Here is an 18,120-nt window from a genome sequence, read left to right as displayed (position 1 = left end):
TAAGAATAATGATCTGACTGTTTCTCACGCAGAGACTTGACAGACGAGTAAATCAGCGACAAAAACATAAATAAAGCAAATAAAATGCACATTTACCTGTGGATTTGACGTCTGCTCCATAATTAAATTCAGATAAATCCGATTAAACTGCGATAAAACGTGAGATTCACACGACGTGAAACTGAAGACTGAGGAAAAAAATCCACTTCATGATGTTTTGTGTGTGTTTTTTTTCTTCTTCCCCGGAGGTTTTTCTGTCACTGCTCATTTTCATGTTTTCTGTCACTGTGTCGTTCATGTGTTTGTCCACTTGGGGGCAGCAGAATAAAAAAAAACCCAGGAACGATTTTTCCAACTCATAAAAGTCACTTGTTTTGCAGTAAATTAGTCGCAAAAGTTCCGTTTTTATTCGCTACGACGCGGTTTATGTGCGTGGAACGGAGTTAGCTAAATATTGCAAAATAACAAAACATTAAGTCGTCATAAGGAAAGATTAAACTGCGACAAATGTCACTCACCGTGAAGGCAGGTCATTGTTTTTCTTAGTAAGTTCGTAACTGTTTTTGATTGTTGTTGTTTTTTCGTAAACAAAAAACCAGAGCGTTGTTTCTTTGTGTTTTCAGTCAAACTTCGCTCAGTGTCGCTGTCGTCGCTGTCCGTCGTCGATGTAAGACAAATCACTTCCTGTGTGCAGCTGGGGGAATGTCACCGGGCGACACAGAGAGCGTGGTTTAATCCACATTTTACGTTCATAAAGTTACGTACTACAGCTTTAATGACAACAACATACTCTTTTTTTGTGTGTTCAGTGAAACCATGGACGACCTCCTTCCACGTTTCCTCAGGCTCACATCTCTGACCTTTGACCCCTCCTCAGCCTGTAGCTTCAGCGCTGTCTCGATCATCAGACTGAATCTCACTGAAGAGAGAGACGCTGCAGCACGGGTTTATGAATATGAATCTGAGACGGTTAACACGTTCATATTTGTACATGTTTTTATTTAAATGATTGTAAAATTATCACGTGATCACATTTAATCTGATCAGTAGGCGGTGGAGACTGAAGATTAGACTGAGACAAGGCGTGGATTTACAAAGGAGGATTATAGAGATTATAGAAAAAATATTAAAACAAACCCAAAACAGCCTGAATTCTGAGATTAAAGTCTGAATTCTGACTTTGAAAAGTCTGAATTGTAAGATTTCAGTTAGAATTCTGATTCTAAAAAGTCAGAATTCAGAAGAAAAAAGTCTGAATTTCAGAAATCTGGGATTAAAGTCAGAATTCTAAGAACATGTATCTAGCTATCTGTCTCATTCATGTTTACTATAATTATTTTGTGTTGCATTTATTTTTGTGTTCATCATTTTAATCACTTGCATAAACTCATAATTAGAAAAAAGAAATAAAAGTAGTAAATTGAGGTTCTTTACGCAATGAAAGAAGCATCAAAACATTTAACTCATTTTATTAAGGATAATAAACGTCCTTGTAATAAATTTTAATATAAATATTATAATCATTTCTTTATTTTGCATTAATTCATGAGTAATTAAATATTAGCCCCTAACACGCTAATCCATCATATTGCTATTTGTGTGTGTTTCTCGTCGGACAGTATTCGCGTCCGTATCTGCAGCCGGAAGCGGAAGTGACAGGCGAAAACATTCCGCGCCAGTTTGTAGCAGAAACGCTGGTAGAGACTCGCGACTGGTCTTGCGGTGACGACATGGAGCCTGAGTCCGAGCTGAGCCTCGACATCATGTCGAAGACCGACGTCCTGCGGGTCATCGTGGCCGAGAAACTCACCACGGCCGCGCAGGAGATCCTGGCCGTGGTGGAGAGGACCGTGGCAGGCTACGAGCAGGAGGCGTCGGTGTTCAGAGAGGAGATCGACCGGCAGAGGAGGCAGCTGGAGCTACTGCTGCAGACCCCGAGCCCGGAGATCAAAGCCGAGCCAGTGGGTCCGTGTGACAACAATCCACCATCACCGCCGAACCCCGTTGACAAAAACACGGAATTAACACTCCTTCATTTGCGGCGAAACGCAGCGGCATCTGTGTCAAAACACAATAACTGCACTAACTCCTCGTCAATTCGGCTTCATTCAAACTTGGTTTGCGCAAAAGTATAGCGTCAAAGTGTGCGCTGACGAATTTCAGGCTTACGCTAACAAGTAGCGATAGTGATGAAGTAATCGCTCCATTAATCTGTACCTTTTTTTTTCTTATCATTTAACTCACTGATTGTTATTGAATTAATTGAGTAAAAACTTAATTACACTATTTTTAAAAGTTATTGTCCTGAGAAATGCAGTTGCTAAAAATGTGATAATTTGAAAAAGTTTTTTCACATGTTCAATATTGACTTCATCTGTAATGTTATTTTAAATGTAAACGTGCTGGAGAAACTGTTTAATTAAACCATTTTTGCATCATATATCAACTATGGGCATCAGTCGATCAGTTAGTTGCTAACTTCAGAAAGTAAATAAATAAACGTACATTTTTGTTAGCAGCAGCCATTTTATATGACGTGCTGCTTATTTAGTCACATGAATTAGCAAATGACGTCGTTAAATTGTCGTGAATACCATTGTTGTGTGTGTTTTTACAAAGTAAAACAAAATTCTAACCTGGTTTTTGAATTATTTTGGACTCTTCCAGAAGCCGAGCAGGTGTTTCCAGTGAGCGAGCCGCTCCACAGCGGAGGTGGACATCGTCAGGAGGAGCTACAGCAACAATACGGGCTAGGTGAAAATAAAGTCAGAATTATGAGATTAAAGTCGGAAATCAGATAAGAAACGTCTTAATTCTAAGATTTGAGTTAGAATTCAAGTCAAATCTGGGGTGAAAATGACTGAATTTTGAAATTAAGCAAATTTTAGCTTCTGGGGTTTCTCTGAAACTTGTCGAGTCACATTTTCCGACATTTCACATTGCAAAAGTACTGCCGACATTTTTTGATATCTGTTGACATTGCGATCTTTGTTATTTTTGATGTCATTTTCGTTGGGTTTCTAACAGTAAATTGCGTCTCTGCAAATATAGAGGACGGGAGCACGTGTGTCCTCATGGGCACCGGAGAACATTACGAGGACGAGCGAGCGCTGGCGCCCCCTACAGACGACCAGGCTCCACTCACAGAGCTGGATTACAGGAATGCATTAATGTACGACACTTTATCACAGTTATGACGTAAACTACGTTGATATGAACAAACTTTAAAGGAGGTGAACATAAATTTCTGTTTTTCCTGCGCTCAGGTCATCGACTCCCACAGTTCGGGCTAAGAAGCGCAGACGATTTCTGAGCCGCCTCCCTATCAAGATCCGCCTACTGGAGGATCCTGGGATTGAGGTGATCAACAGGGAAGGTGAGTTGAGGGCTTCAGGCTGGTTCTTAGTGCAGTCAATGCTGACTGTATCTCACTGTGAGACAGACTTTTCCAACAGGAAACTGAAGTTTGTAAATCACTCACTCTACCACACCAAAGTCCATAGAGAAAATCAGTGATTTTAACATCACACACACAGGAGTTGTTGATCCACTGCTGCCTCCATTATTAAGTTTAAATGTCTTATTTTGTCACTTCAGCGTTTTAAAACTTTAATTCAGATTGACCTCAGTGACACAAAGTGACCACACGAGGCAGCAGTAGACCAGCAGCTCCTGTGTCGGTGTACTTGCTCTCTTTATAGTAATTTGTTAAAACACTTTAAAATTGTGTAACTAACTAGTTGAAATCTGTAAACACATGTTTGTTTGTGTTCCAGTTTATAAAAAGTACCCACAGAAGACCCTGATGTGTCCTGCTCACCTGCAGGAGAAGGACTTTCTGGACACGCTTCGGTCCATGTTCCCACAGCTGGTGGACGATAAATCGTTCGACTTATTCATGTGCACTCGAAAAAGGAACATGTTTCCCGTGAGTGTGACGAGTCTGACACCGGTCGAGGTCTACAAGAAAATCAAGGGCCGATCGGCCCTCTTCATCCGCCTGAGGGTAAAGAAGAATCAGCTGATTGTTTGTTCATATACAGCCACTGGAAATTGGAGTTTTTAAACCACTCACTCTCCCACACCAAACCTCATAGAGAAAATCAACATTTTTAGCTCACAGGGACACAGGAGCTGCTGGGCGACTGCTGCCTCGTGTGGTCAGTTTGAGTCATGGCGGTAAATCCAAACGCAGACGTCACAAAACAACACATTTGAACTTAGCGATGGAGGCGGCACTGGATCAACAACTCCTGCATCACTACAAGCTTAAATCACTGATTTTCTCTATGGGCTTTGGTGTAGGAGAGACAGTGATTCACAAACTTCACTTTCCTGTTGTAAAAGTCTAACAGTGACATAAAGCTATAAGCATGTACTTAAGGTATCGTAAAATGTGCCATTCCGTCTTACAAACACACATTTCTTGCATTTCAGAACCAAGCTGCTGCTGATCTCCCATCAGACCTCGAGCAAACCGAAGCACAGAGCCATGTGGACCTTAAGATCCATATCCTGAAAGACTCTTCGACCAAATGTGAGTCTAAACGTGGTGATTTTAAACCAAAGTATATGTTCAGTTGGAGCAGAAAGAGACTTAGTTGTTACCATGTAAACAGTCTTTCAGAGGTTTTTCTTCGACATCCCTTCAATGATTCCTTTGTGTGTTCCAGTGATCGGAAATTGCCCGTTTCACAAACTTCAGTGTCCTCGCCATCTACAGGAGACGGACTTCCTGGACCTGCTGAGGTCGACCTTCCCTGCGCTGGCGGACAGTGAAACATTAGAGCTTTTTACGTCCGACAAAACCAAGAAACTGTTTCCTCTGAACGTCACGACTCTGACGCCGGAGGAAATCCACAAGGACATGGTGGCCAAAGAGCGCCTATACCTCTACGTTCTACCGAAGGTATTCTGTCTGCCTCACGGTGTTTGTCAAACTCTTCACTGTCTTGTGCGTCACTCAGAAACTTGAGATTCAAAATCTGCTTTCAGCCTCTTGAAGACCTCCAAAGCAGAGACAGAGATCCTCCATCAGAAGGTGATTCAACGATGCTGAAGAACAGGTAAGTCCAAAACAAGGAGTCCACCATCATCATCTACAGGTGTCACGATCCAGGTCCTAATCTCTGTCCTTGTTTCCCAGGGATCGGTCTGAACGGAACAGCAGAGGTCGTTCCAGACTAACGGCGACCTCTTTAGAGTTGAAGATCTGGATTCTGGAGGACTCAAACATCAACCGTCTCTCAACCAAATGTAAATGAAAAGTGGTTTATTCTGCACGTATTCTGCACTGTGTTGGCGTGTTTAGGTTTGGTGATACCATTAAGAACAGATCAGCAGTATTTGGGTCCAGTAACTTGTAAAGAATGAGATTGGACATCGGAGTGAACTGGTATGGGTCTTTTGGTTTGGAACGACTTGAAGAGAAAGACTGGACAAACTCAGGCTTGTGCTAATGGTAACACGCGACCTTCTTATTCAGTCAGTCGTGCAAGAACACATTTGACACCAAAACTGGTAAATAGTGCTGCGAAAAAGAACGTCCAGAACATCCAGCTTGACCTACAGCCCCTAGAACCCGACAACCTCAGCTTTTATGTCTCTAGGGGTGACGACATCAGATAATCCACATGTTTTATTTGGCAGAGGGTTACCGCCGGATGCCTTTCCTGACACAACCCTCCCATTTTCCTGGCTTGGTCTCCGGGACTAGGAGTACCCCAGCCCTTGACTTGGCAGGGATTCAAACTGTAAACCTTTGGTTTTAAGCCCAAAATCCCACAGTTGGTCAGTGGGCTGACCCGCAATATCAGATAAAAAGAAGAAATTGGATGGACTGTTTGCAGGACTAACTTTTAATCAATCCCGAACCTCAGAACTACCAGCTAACTCATCGACTTCTTCCTTCTTTCTTTCAGTGTTCCAAAAGTACAAGCAGCAGAAGCTGCAGTGTCCTGTCGGCCTGCAGGAGACGGAATTCCTGGATCTGCTGAGGTCCACCTTCCCTCAGCTGGCACCTGGAAGGTCCTTTGACTTCTTCCTGTCTGACAGATCCAAGAAACTCTTTCCTCTGCAAGTCGAGACTCTTACACCAGAGGAGATCCAGACGGCAGTCAAGTCCTTTGGATCCGGTTACTCGGCTCTCTACATCCGACTAAACGTACGTCCGTTTGTTGCTGCTAGCTAATGTGAGGTCTCCTCACAGGACACAGTCCAGTTCACTGCTTCATTTCGCTTTAGCTTTGATGCTAATGACTCTTTTCTTGATTTAATACATAAGACATTTTGAGAAAGTCAGGTTGTTGCTATCAAACTCCAACTTATGAAGGATATATTGTTTTAAATCTGTCATTATTTGAGGGTTCTATGTCTTTCAGGCTGTTGACGAAGTCCACACCAGAGATAAAGATCTTTTGTCCACCGCTGATCAAACAATGCCAACACCGAGGTAAATCCAAACAGAGCCACCATTTTCTTCTCAGCCTGCAGATGCTGTGACCCTGACATTTAGTTCCTTCGTGTTTATCACTAATTCCAAAAAAAACCTGACCAAAATAACCTTTTTTTTACAGATTTATACGTCATTAATTGATGCGTTGATCGCGCACTTTCCTTCTTTTTCTTTTATTTCCCTCTTTCTTTGTTGCCTCATTTGTCCTTTTTCTTCAGGAAGAAGGCGTCAGAGACGGCGTTTTAGAGTCATTTTTATATTCTGTGGGTGGAACAGGGGCGTGGTCTGTAACTCATTCACCTCCGCTCAGTTTCACGTTTGCTGGGATGTATAAAGAAAACGTGTGCAGGACTCGCCGTCTTTTATACATGAGGCCCCAGGTCCTGATCTCTACTGTCCTTGTTCCACAGAGTGGACGGTCCACAGAACACGAAGAGCCACATGGTTCTCAACGTCCGCTTCCTGCAAGCGCAGATCAACGTGGTCTCAGCTTTGGGTACATTTAAAGCAGTTGATTTTAAAGTAGATGTTTTGTATGACGTTTGTGGATCAAGAAAAATGATCTTGTTCCTCTAGTGTTGAAGAGGAACCCGGTGCAGGAGCTGCGTTGTCCTCGTGGTCTTACGGAGATAGACTTCCTGAAGCTGCTCAAGTCCACGTTCCCTCAGCTGGCCGTCGGTAAACCTTTTGACATTTTAACAAGCGACCAGACCAGGAGACTCCATCCTCTGAGGGTCAAGATGATGACACCGGAGGAGATCCAGAAGATCCTGGACTCCAGCCCCAGTTCCAACCTCTTCATCCAGCTGAGGGTAACGTTCTCGTTCTTATTTTCGGGAACATAGTCTTAAGACCTCGTAGACCTTCATCTATGCCCGTAGTTGGTGAACGCAGTCTCTTGATCCTTTTCTGATCTCTAGGGACCACACGAAGCCCCGACAAGCGTGGAAAAACATCTTCTCCGGAAGGGAGAAGGTGGCGTTGCTGAAGATTCTCCGTCCACGTCGGATCAAACCGGACTGAGCAGCAGGTGAGTCTCTGATCCCGAACGTGTCGTAAGAGGTTGTCACTTTCTCCGACTGTGTCGTAACTCTGTCATTTGTTACCGACAGTCGCGTCCAAGCAGAGGGAATCGTCCCGGGTGAAGAAGACGACAGAGAGACATCCGGACTGCGGTGGACAGAGCCGCTGCTCGTCTCTGAGAGCGAGAAGGAAGACGGAGGAGGAGAAGAAGAGGAGCTAAACAACAAAGCAGACAGGGTGCCGGTCAGAAGCGCTGATCAGAATAGTGAACGCTCGAAGAAGACAACAGGGCGGTGGCGAGTCCCATCAGCCGTCCAGATGAAGAAGAAGAAGAAGAAGAAAAAGCAGGTCCGGACGAACGGTGTCGCCGCCGCCGCTCCTCTGTCCTGCTCCGTCTGCAGAGTTCCACGCGGCTCCATGAGCTTGTTGATCAAACACTGCTGGAATCACGTGGAGGATCCGGCGAGGCTCTGCGGCGTCTGTGGGGAGCACTCCGGGACGACGGAGGAGCTGAGAAGCCACCTTCAGGGTCACCTGAAGACGCACAACTGTGACATCTGCGGGAAGTCCTTCCTGTCCACCACCGGCCTCAAGGGACACATCGCACGGCACAAAGGCGAGCGGCCGTACCAGTGCACGGTCTGCCACAAGGCGTTTGCCGAGCCCTGGGTGCTGAACAATCACATGACGGTCCACTCGCCGGACAAACCGCACAAGTGCGACATCTGCCAGAGGGCCTTCGCGTCCAAGATGAAGCTCAAACTTCACCGGGCGACGCACACGGACGAGAGGCCGTTCCAGTGCAGCATGTGCCCCAACTCATACCGCAGCCTCGGGACTCTGTCGCAGCACATGCTGCGACACCTGGGCCGCTCGGCGGCGAGGGAGCGCTCGCACGCCTGCCAAGTGTGCGATAAAACGTTCAGTGCGGGCTGGAAGCTGCAGGCTCACATGAGGAGCCACGAGTGGCAACCAGGCGTCGGGAAACGCGGCGGGAAGTTCTCGGCAAAGTCCAAGCTGCTGTCGGTCACGTGAAGAGCCACACCTGGGCCACTTTTATAGACGTTTAGAAAACATTGACAAGCTGCTGATTCAGAAAGTGCTGCACGTGGTCACGGAATTTCACTAAAATGAAGTATTGTTGTGTGAGGCACTGGCTGTGCTGTGAGCGCCCCCTGTGCTGAGAACCAGTCTGACCTACAGAGGCTAACTTTCACCTTTTTTTTTTTTTTTTTTTTTAAAAAAGAAGAAGAAAAAATAGTGTTTGTAAAGCACTCACTCTCCCACACCAAACCCCATAGAGAAAATCAGTGATCTAAGCTCACGGGGACACAGGAGCTGCTGGCCCACTGCTGCCTCGTGTGGTCACTTTGTGTCACTGGTGTTATATTGAACAAATAATTTTAAACACCAAATTCACAAAATAGCACATTTGAACTTAGTGATGGAGGCAGCAGTGAATCAACGACTGTTGTGTGTTGTGATGTTAAAATCACTGATTTTCTCTATGGGCTTTGGTGTGGGAGAGTGAGTGGTTTACAAACTTCAGTTTCCTGTTGGAAAAGTCTGTCTGACCGTGAGATAAAGACGTAAACACATTCTTAAAATATCATAAAGTTAAACTGACGTACATTTTATTACCTTGAGTCTTTTAAGTGGCTAAAAATCAGCCACACAAGGTAAAAAAAAAAGAAAAGTTTAAAATGTCCCTGGAAAAAAAAATGTGATTCCTCAACTGTTTCTAAACGTGACTTTGAAATGTACTTTTATGTTTTTTATCTCCCAAAAAAGCTCAAAAACACATTGTTTTATTTTCGTTAGTGTCGACGCACATTTTTTTTTACATTTATTTTTTTATTTTAAGTTGTACTTTTTTAAAGTGAATGAATTAAAACGCAAAGAAGGAGGCGGGTCAGGTGGTTTCAGCGGCAGAATTCATCCACGTTTGTTTAAAACAACGTCAAACTCTAGAGCTCACAATTTGGCGCTTGTTTCTTCTTTAGCTCTAGATTCTTACACTGTGCAACGTTGTGCCTGCGACGTTTCGGGTCGCTGTTCGTAAACTGCGGAAGAATTGACAAAAAAAAAAGAAAAGAAGTTCAAATTAGATGTAGATGTTTCGTGTTTTATTGTACATTGTTGTTTTTTTACTTTCAAGTGTTGAGTTTGTCGTTGGAACGACTGAAGGTGTTCCTAATAAAGCGCTCCCTCGGCATTAACGGTGTGTCACAGTGATTTTTAAACAATTATCACTTTACTTTGATGTTTGGAACAAGTTTTTCTTTGTTTATTTAAAAAGAAATTAATTTTAAATTAAAAAACACTTTTTTTTTTTGCTTGGCAGTAAGACCCAAATCTTTACAAATGTTTGGATTAAATGGGTCCGATGAAATAAACTTAAACTACTATTAATAAATATTCATGTGTTTGCTATAAGGGTTAAAAAATAAAACATGAAAGGGCAACATTAATGAAAAGGCAGATACATAATACAGAAATATTGTTTTATATATATATATATATATATATATATATACACACACACACATATTCAAATTCATGTTAGTCTGGTTATTTCTGAATTGGAAATGATGGCAGCGTTTACCCTCCATACTTTGCGGTCATTTAAGATAAAAGTGTACGCAGACTTGACTTCCTCATAACATTTGAATATTTAACTTTGGTAGATTCATATTGTAGTTTTTCCGCGGTTATTTGCGCCTGAATCTGTATTTTTACCACATTTATGAGAAGATTTTTAGGAAGTTGAAACTTTGTTGCGTTAGAGTTTGTGTTCGTCTGTTTCTCGTCGGACCGTTGTTGGAGCTGCACCACAACCTGGAACGACTCGCCCCGCGCGCGACGAATGCGAAACAAAACGGTGAAGCTGTAAATAAACAAACAAACAAACAAACAGACAAACATGTTTTGTTGGACAGACGGAAGTAGCGAGAATCTCCGCGGCCTCGAGAACACGTCGAAGGCCGAGATTCTGAGAGGAATTGTCGCAGAGAAAATGTCCACGGCCGCGAAGGAAATCTTAGCGGTGGTGGAGAGAACCGTGACCGGGTACGAGGAGGAGGTTGCGGGCCTGAGGCTGGAGATCGACCGGCAGAAGCAGCAGCTGCGGGTTCTGCTGCAGCCGCGGGTCAAACTGGAGAGAACAGGTGAGCAATTTTTTAAATTATTATCATTATTTTCAAATTGCTGTACCAAACTCGGTTTGGAAAATTGGCAATTTAATGTTAAATGACTTACGGACACGCCCCCCAATGTGTGAACATTACATGTTGACGCTAACATGGGTTTTCATGATGTGATTTACAATTCGGCTTTCATAAAAATACCACACCATTAACTGAATTTTGTACTTTTTTGTCATTTTGTGCTTTGGATCATTAGTGATTTCCTGTTCTGTCCGTGGGATGCCGGACTTAATGTAAGAATCTTGCAATTTAATAAATTAATATTTAATTTGCTCGCTGACTTGATCTCTTGATTCTGAGCACACCGAGTTAAGGTTTACACAAGTTTCAATGATGTGATTGACAGTTCGGCTTTTGTCTAAATAGAAAATGAATAATTGATTCTGTACAATAGGTCATTTTTCACGTTGGTTCATGTGAATTACGACGGTTTAACACTTATATGCTCAGTGTTAAATGTAATTACTTTCAATTGAATTACTCAAATGTTTTCTGCATTTTCTTTATGATATGTCAAACAATTCGGCATTCAATACGTATCTACATCTGGTTTGTGGTTTTCACGACTTAAAATATAGATAAACAGGTCACTTGTTCCAGTGTCATGACTTTGTGCCTGGTTCTGTCGAAGCTCATTTGAAAAACAGCGAATTGAATGTTTCTCAGCTCGCTGACACGACTGCTTAGTCCTGAGAGTGAATACTGAAAGTTTACCCAAGTTACCGTTAAGTCATTTATAATTCGGCTGTAATTTAAGCTTTTGTTTTGTACATTTAGTCACTTTTCAGTCTTGACCTAATTTGACTTTATCTTGTGTAAAACCCCCTGAAAGCTCTGATCACAGACGTCAGCACACGTGATGTGGACCTGGACAAAGACGAGGAGCAGCAAACACAGCAGTCAGGTACGTCCTCACACAGGGTCAGAGGTCATTTACAGACTCCGCCCCCTTGTGGTCAGCGTCACTAATGCACTGCAGTTATAATATATTAGTGAGCACATTTTCACTTGGTCAACACAACGAGACGTTTGCTTTCCCATGTGTGTCCAGTAGGGGGAAACAGCGGGGGCGCGGATTTCCTGTGGTACGACGACGGTGACGATTTTGGTTCTGACGATGAAGAGCAGACGGTGCAACTGGAAATAAACTCCCCACAGAAACAACAAGACCTGCAGGATCCAGATTTTCAGATCGAGTCCAGGTCAGTTTATCGTAGAAACTGCACCCGGCTGTGGAATGGAGCCCCCTTGTGGCCAGACGTATGTAGACAGCGTAAACTGCCTAAACACAAAGTTTTACGTTTTTAGCCAAAATAAGTTGTTAATAAAAAATTTCGATAATTCACCAGTTTAGAAAATATAGAAATACGTTTATTTATTATTTTGTTCTTTTTATGTTTTGTGAAAGTAAAAAAAAAAAAAAAAATGAGCTATGTGTTTATTTAATGCTAATATTGTTTTTCTAGCTCCATGAAAAGAAAACCCGGCAGACCTCGGATCAACGACTCGGAGTCAAATCACCTGGATTTGAAGCTCCGCCTCCTGCACAGCGCGCAGGTCGACCGTCTCTCTAATGCTGGTGAGTTTCATCTGTTTTCTGATGCGTCATCAGATACATTTTTAGCTGCTTTTCTGCACAAAAACAAAGTTGTTGTTTGGAGATTGCAAAATATATGATTTATAAACCTATTTTCAAGGTGCAAATTGAAGCTGAACTCACCGTTAAAGGAGAATAAATACATTCTAATTTTATTTCTTTATTTCTGGATGTGTTCCAGTGTTGAAAAAGTGCCCCCTGCTGGAGTTGCAGTGCCCTCGCGGCCTGCAGGAGGCAGACTTCCTGCAGCTGCTGCGCTCCACCTTCCCTCAGCTGCCGCCTCACAAACACGTGGACGTGTTCGTGAGCGACAGGAGCCGCAGACTGTTTCCTCTGAGGACCAGGACCCTGACGCCGGAGGAAATCCTGACCGCCATCAGGTCCACGGGGGCGGGGAAGTCTGCCCTCTACCTGCGACTGAAGGTCATTACACTTCCAGTGTTAAAAAATAAAGATGTAAAAAAAAATAAGGGAAAATTTAGAGAATTAAATAAATAAAAAAAACATAATATAATATAAAATGTAACATAAAAATAGTTAAACTTTAAATCCATTTTTTTTTAAAACACAATGAATTAAAAAATATTCAGTTTTATGAAAATACATTGTCACATTTAATTAATGGATACAAAATTAAAATATAGCTAAGTTTGTAAAAAAAATACAATTTTAAATTTATATAATTTTTATAAAACAATTAAAGAAAATAAAAAATGGTCCACCAGAGTGGGAAAGTTCGCCCTCTGCAGACGACTGAAGGTCATTACACTTCCATTGTGAAAAAATTAAATGTTTTTTAGAGAATTAAAAAAAAAATTCCCGCAGAGAGACGAGCTGGAGGGGAAGGAAGAGGCGGAGCTTCACATGCTGCCAGGAAACAAGAAGGAGGACATGACGGCGACGGAACAGGAAGCAGGAAGCAGTTTGAGGTGATTAACTCGGATGTTTATGTTTTTATGAGTAAAACAAGTTTTTGAACGACTGTTGTTTTGATCTCAGAGCGGACGCTCTCGCCGTCAGCTCGCCATCGCAACAGTCCGACTGGAAAGCGCCCAAAAAAACGAGGAGGACGGAAGCACCCGGAGGCCACAGCGCTGCGCCGAGTAAACTGCGGTGTCACGTTTGTGGGCGGTCCTACAAATTCCGGGGCGGCTTCTTCAAACACGCCTGGAGCCACGTGGACGAGCTGCTGCGCGAGTGCGGCGTGTGCGGCGCTCGCCTCGACTCCGTGGACGAGCTCAAGGCTCACCTGCGACGCCAGCACGAGATGCACGACTGCGCGCTCTGCGGCAAGTCCTACTCCAGCGCCGGCAAGCTCGCCGGACACGTGGCCACGCACGCCGAGCAGAACCGCTTCAGGTGCGACGCGTGCGGCAAAACCTTCACGCACCGCGCCGGCTTAAATAATCACCGCTGGGTTCACGTGGCGGAGAAACCGCACGGCTGCGGCGTCTGCGGCAAACGCTTCGGCCTGAAGACGCAGCTGAAATATCACAGCAAGACGCACGGCGCTCCCGACGCGTACCGCTGCGGCGAGTGCGGGAGAACGCTCAGCGGCGTCACGGCGTTCCGGCGCCACAGGGCGACTCACCTGGCGGAGCAGCGCTGCGTCTGCGAGGTGTGCGGGAAGCGCTTCAAACACCCTGACCGGCTGAAGGCGCACCTGAGGGTCCACGCGGCGCGGGAGCGGCGCTACCTCTGCGACGTCTGCTGTAAGACCTTCCTGTCCAACGGCGCGCTCAAAGGTCACCTGCGCACGCACAGCGGCGAGCGGCCGTACGTCTGCGACGTCTGCGGCAAGCGCTTCGTGGCCAGAAGCTGCCTGACGAGACACACGGCGGTGCACTCGGACGCGGCGCCGCACGCCTGTGCCGAGTGTGGCCGCTCCTTCAAGACCACCAGTTCTCTGAAGACGCACGCCGCGAGCCACGCGGGCGTCAAGCGGTTTGTGTGCAAGGTCTGCGGCAAAGGCTGCGCTCGCCAGGATCACCTGACCGTTCACATGAGGACGCACAACGGCGAGCGGCCGTACAAGTGTTCGCTGTGCGACAGAGCGTTCACGCAGAGCCACTGTCTGAAGACGCACATGAGGAGACACGAGACGGACGCACGCGCGGGACACGCAGGAGACGACGGAGGACACGGGTCCCAGAGTCTGGACGCACAGTCCTGATCCTGTTTCCTTCACAGGTCCATTGTTGTGTAAGTGGCCAAAGTTTGAAAGAAACTGCCTCAACATCGACATGTTTTTTTACAAAAGACTTTTTAATTTAGACTTTTGAATCACTGCAGCTTTGTGAAGCAGAATAAGACACAAACACTGAGTGAAAACATGGCTGCCAGTTTATATCCACACATGTTCACGTCTTTATCTCACTGTGACACAGACTTTTGTAAACCACTCACTCTCCCACACCAAAGCCCATAGAGAAAACCAGTGATTTTAACATCACACACACAGGAGTTGTTGATCCACTGCTGCCTCCATCACTAAGTTCAAATGTCTTATTTTGTCACTTCGGCATTAAAAATCCTTCGTTCAGATTTACCTCAGTGACACAAAGTGACCACACGAGGCAGCAGCAGACCAGCAGCTCCTGTGTCCCAGTGAGTTTAAATCGCTGATTTTCTCTCTGGGCTTTGGTGTGGGAGAGTGAGTGGTTTACAAACAAGATTCTATCGTAGACTTAAACTGACATGTTGTCGTCTCTTGTGACAAAACACCTGAACTAACTCTTTAGCATTCAAGCAAAACTTCTAACACACAGAAAAGTAACGATAATAAATAAATCTGTCAAAAATACAATCTGTGTTTTTCTGATCCTGTAAATAAAGCGTAAACCTGACGTCACGGCAGCTCCAGCATGTCGAACTCGCTCAGTATCCGCTGCGTCCGCTGGTGAACCCGCGCCAGCGCGCGAATCATGATGCGCAGAATGGGCGTGGCCTCCTCCTGGCTGTTTACGCACACCAGCTGCAGGAAGTAGCTTCTCTCCGGGAGGGCGAGGAAGACGAACTCGGCCGCCTGACGCAGCACCCAGTGGTGGTGCGGCGCCAACGCTACCATGTAGGCGTCTCTGCGGGTTCAGCGGTTGTTCATTAAAGTGTTTCCGTGGTAACGGCGCTGGTCACTTGTTTTGTTTGTTTTACCTGCTCAGCTCTCCGGGGGTTTTGAACCGTCCGTCTGCGTCCGGTCCTTGGGCCAAACCGTCCAACATCAGCTTCAGCCACAGCATAGAGCGATGGAGCCTCAGCAGCGTCCGACAGCCCGAGTCTGAGCGGCGGGTGAAGTCCACCGCGCCCGCCTTTAGCTCCGCCTCCACCATCGACCGCACCGAGCGAAAGGCCTTCGCAGAAATTATTTTTGTTTTTTTTTACAAAATGTACAAAAACATTTTCACACACGTGTTTTCGCGACACTCACGCCGTGTTTCAGTCCAGGTGACGGCGTTCGGTTGGCGGCGTCGCGTTTCCCATGATCCTCTGCGGCGTGTTTGAGTGACAGCTCTCGGATCAGAGAGACTTTGTCGCTGACTTTCTGAGAGAAGAAACTCACCATCGTCCCCAGAGACTCCATGAACCTGACGAAGACGAAAACCATTTACTTACGACTTTTATCTGTTTGATGTTTTCACTCGTTATGACACGCGACATTTTAGAATCTTCGCATGCTATTATTTTTATTGTTTTTGCAACACTTTGGACGCCTTCATCGATATTTTGCCACATTTCGGACACCTTTCTTCTACAAAGTTTTGCGATATTTCGGACACCTTACTACACTGACATTTTGCGACATATCGGACGCCTTTCTTCTACAATATTTTTTGCGATATTTTGGACACCTACAATATTTTACAACATATCGAAAGCCTTACTACACTGACTGTTTGCGACATTTCGGACGCTTTACTTTGATGTTTTTGTGACAATTCGGAGGCTTTACCCCCTGGATATTTTTGCAACATTTCGGACGACTTATACAATGATATTTTGCGACATTTCGGATACCTTACTACACGATATTTTGCGACATTTCATACGACCTAAGCACTGATATTTTGCAACATTTCAGATGCCTTACTACACAACATTTAGCAATATTTCAGACACCTTACTACGTGACATTTTGCGACATTTTGGACACCTTGCTACACTGATATTTAATAGTTAACCCGCAGAATCTTCTCAGTCTTATATTTCTGTTGATTTCTCTCATCATGAGTTCATCCCACATCGTTAAATCAAATACAAAGTTAAAGTTAGATTAAGTTAACGCTAACTAACCTGAGCAGTTGATCCCAGCTCTGCAGATACGGCTCCAGCAGGACGTCGTCGTCGTTGTCACTGGACAGACTGGACTTTAAATGCAGCAGAAGACGACGGACCTGAAACGACTGGCCAGGACAATCCTTTATGAGGGGCGGGGCTTCGCCATACTCCACCCACTCCTGAGGAACCAGTGGAGGTTCAGGCTGAGAGAGAAATAGAGCAAGCTTTTTATCTTTATACTGGACACAGCTTTTACTTAGTTTATTAGGATATATACACGTTTCTTTTTAAAAAGAGGGAGTTAAAGCATTTCTGGTATTGGTATCCTTGTGAGGACCTCGGTGTTTGACCACAGGGATGAGAACCTTTATTCATAAAAAAATGTTTGCGCTCCCTACTTCTCTAAAAACCTGTTTTCACATGATTAATGTTAATGTTAATGTAATGACACCTCACTACACTGATATATTGTGACATTTTGGACAGCTTACTATGACTTTTTTGCGTCATTTCGGACATCTTGTGTGTGTGTGTGTGTGTATGTGTCTCTTACTGTTTGGTAAAAATTGAAACATGGTTGCCAGGCGGAGCCGCAGTCTCTGGCTCCGCCCTGAGCTGAAGAAAAAAATAGAAACAAAATGATTCAGCATTTTATATCTTTACAGATATCTTACTTATATATAAACTGCCAGGTCACCTTTATACAGTAGCTGTTTATTGTTGGTTAGCTCTAAGACTATAATATAATATTAATATTATAATAATATATTTTAGGTTTTTAAAAAAATATATAATTGCCATCCTTTGACTTTTCTAGATTTGTTTGTAACTTTTTTACTACACTGTTAAGTTATAAAACTTTCAACTCCTTACTAATTATATTAATATATATTTGTAATACATTAATAAACATTTTAACTACTTTATCATCCTATGACTTTTTTGGGAACTTTTTACGATACAATCATATTTTAGCACAATTTCATTTATTCTATATTATAGTTTTTTTAATCTTTCTCTGATGTATTAAATTAAATTAAAATAAGTTAAACAATTTTAAATCCTTATCCTATGACTAGAATTTTACTAAACTACTTAATTCAACTAAAAGACTTTACTTCACTCCTTATTACAATATGACACGTTAGCAACTTTAGTGACAGTGTTTTAAAAAGGTCAAGTTTTAGTAGTTTTAGTACATGGTCTATACATTTCATACATTTGTTTCAAGCTCAGCAGTGACGTATAAAACTCTGTTTGCCACGTTGTAACCATAATGTGGGAAACTTTCATACAGTAAATCAGTGTTTTACACAAAAGTATCAAATATAAAGTATTACTGAAGACGTATCTTACAATTACAAGTTACAATTGACTCAAGTTAAACACTTGAACTTAGTTAAACTCACGAAGCCACAAAGAGCTGACAAAGAGGAACAGAGCCAACATGGCCGACAACAGCAGGCAGCGGAGCAGCGACGTCCTCCTGAGGAAAACCATGGCGACAACAACAACAACAACACAAACAAACAGACAAACGTACACACTTTCCCACTGTTTAAACACTT

General features: G+C 43.8%; 3 protein-coding genes across 8 annotated transcripts; 2 read left to right on the top strand and 1 right to left on the bottom strand.

Annotated features, from left to right (window-relative positions):
• The first annotated feature begins 1,629 nt into the window (after positions 1 to 1,629).
• On the top strand, positions 1,630 to 8,702 carry LOC131456312 (uncharacterized). 4 transcript variants are annotated; one of them, XM_058624564.1, is made up of 15 exons: positions 1,630 to 1,965; positions 2,668 to 2,754; positions 3,028 to 3,172; positions 3,267 to 3,376; positions 3,777 to 4,006; positions 4,438 to 4,537; positions 4,674 to 4,909; positions 4,996 to 5,066; positions 5,171 to 5,256; positions 5,922 to 6,163; positions 6,381 to 6,451; positions 6,865 to 6,950; positions 7,031 to 7,266; positions 7,375 to 7,484; positions 7,567 to 8,702. In XM_058624564.1, exons 1-15 carry the CDS (start codon positions 1,731 to 1,733, stop codon positions 8,510 to 8,512), a joined length of 2,991 nt encoding a protein of 996 aa, XP_058480547.1. In that variant the 5' UTR covers positions 1,630 to 1,730; the 3' UTR covers positions 8,513 to 8,702. The 4 variants fall into 4 exon arrangements, with proteins under 4 accessions (XP_058480547.1, XP_058480545.1, XP_058480544.1 ...); XM_058624562.1 differs by having other exon boundaries at positions 5,168 to 5,256; XM_058624561.1 differs by having other exon boundaries at positions 5,147 to 5,256.
• Positions 8,703 to 10,314: 1,612 nt separating this feature from the next.
• On the top strand, positions 10,315 to 15,380 carry LOC131456326 (zinc finger protein 79-like). 3 transcript variants are annotated; one of them, XM_058624588.1, is made up of 8 exons: positions 10,315 to 10,644; positions 11,516 to 11,587; positions 11,735 to 11,885; positions 12,150 to 12,262; positions 12,462 to 12,703; positions 13,106 to 13,209; positions 13,280 to 14,482; positions 15,116 to 15,380. In XM_058624588.1, exons 1-7 carry the CDS (start codon positions 10,401 to 10,403, stop codon positions 14,451 to 14,453), a joined length of 2,100 nt encoding a protein of 699 aa, XP_058480571.1. In that variant the 5' UTR covers positions 10,315 to 10,400; the 3' UTR covers positions 14,454 to 14,482; positions 15,116 to 15,380. The 3 variants fall into 3 exon arrangements, with proteins under 3 accessions (XP_058480571.1, XP_058480572.1, XP_058480570.1); XM_058624589.1 differs by having other exon boundaries at positions 11,738 to 11,885; positions 13,280 to 15,380; XM_058624587.1 differs by having other exon boundaries at positions 13,280 to 15,380.
• LOC131456367 (ceramide-1-phosphate transfer protein-like) lies at positions 15,129 to 18,110 on the bottom strand. Its single transcript, XM_058624650.1, has 6 exons — positions 17,962 to 18,110; positions 17,106 to 17,167; positions 16,568 to 16,755; positions 15,705 to 15,861; positions 15,431 to 15,627; positions 15,129 to 15,357 (listed from the first exon to the last, which is right to left on the bottom strand). Exons 1-6 carry the CDS (start codon positions 18,050 to 18,052, stop codon positions 15,129 to 15,131), a joined length of 924 nt encoding a protein of 307 aa, XP_058480633.1. The 5' UTR covers positions 18,053 to 18,110.
• Positions 18,111 to 18,120: the final 10 nt, after the last annotated feature.

The sequence above is a fragment of the Solea solea genome, chromosome 3 (genome assembly GCF_958295425.1).
Source record: "Solea solea chromosome 3, fSolSol10.1, whole genome shotgun sequence".
In the NCBI taxonomy this organism is placed as follows: Eukaryota; Metazoa; Chordata; class Actinopteri; order Pleuronectiformes; family Soleidae; genus Solea; species Solea solea.
This window is presented reverse-complemented; position numbering and strand designations above follow the sequence as displayed.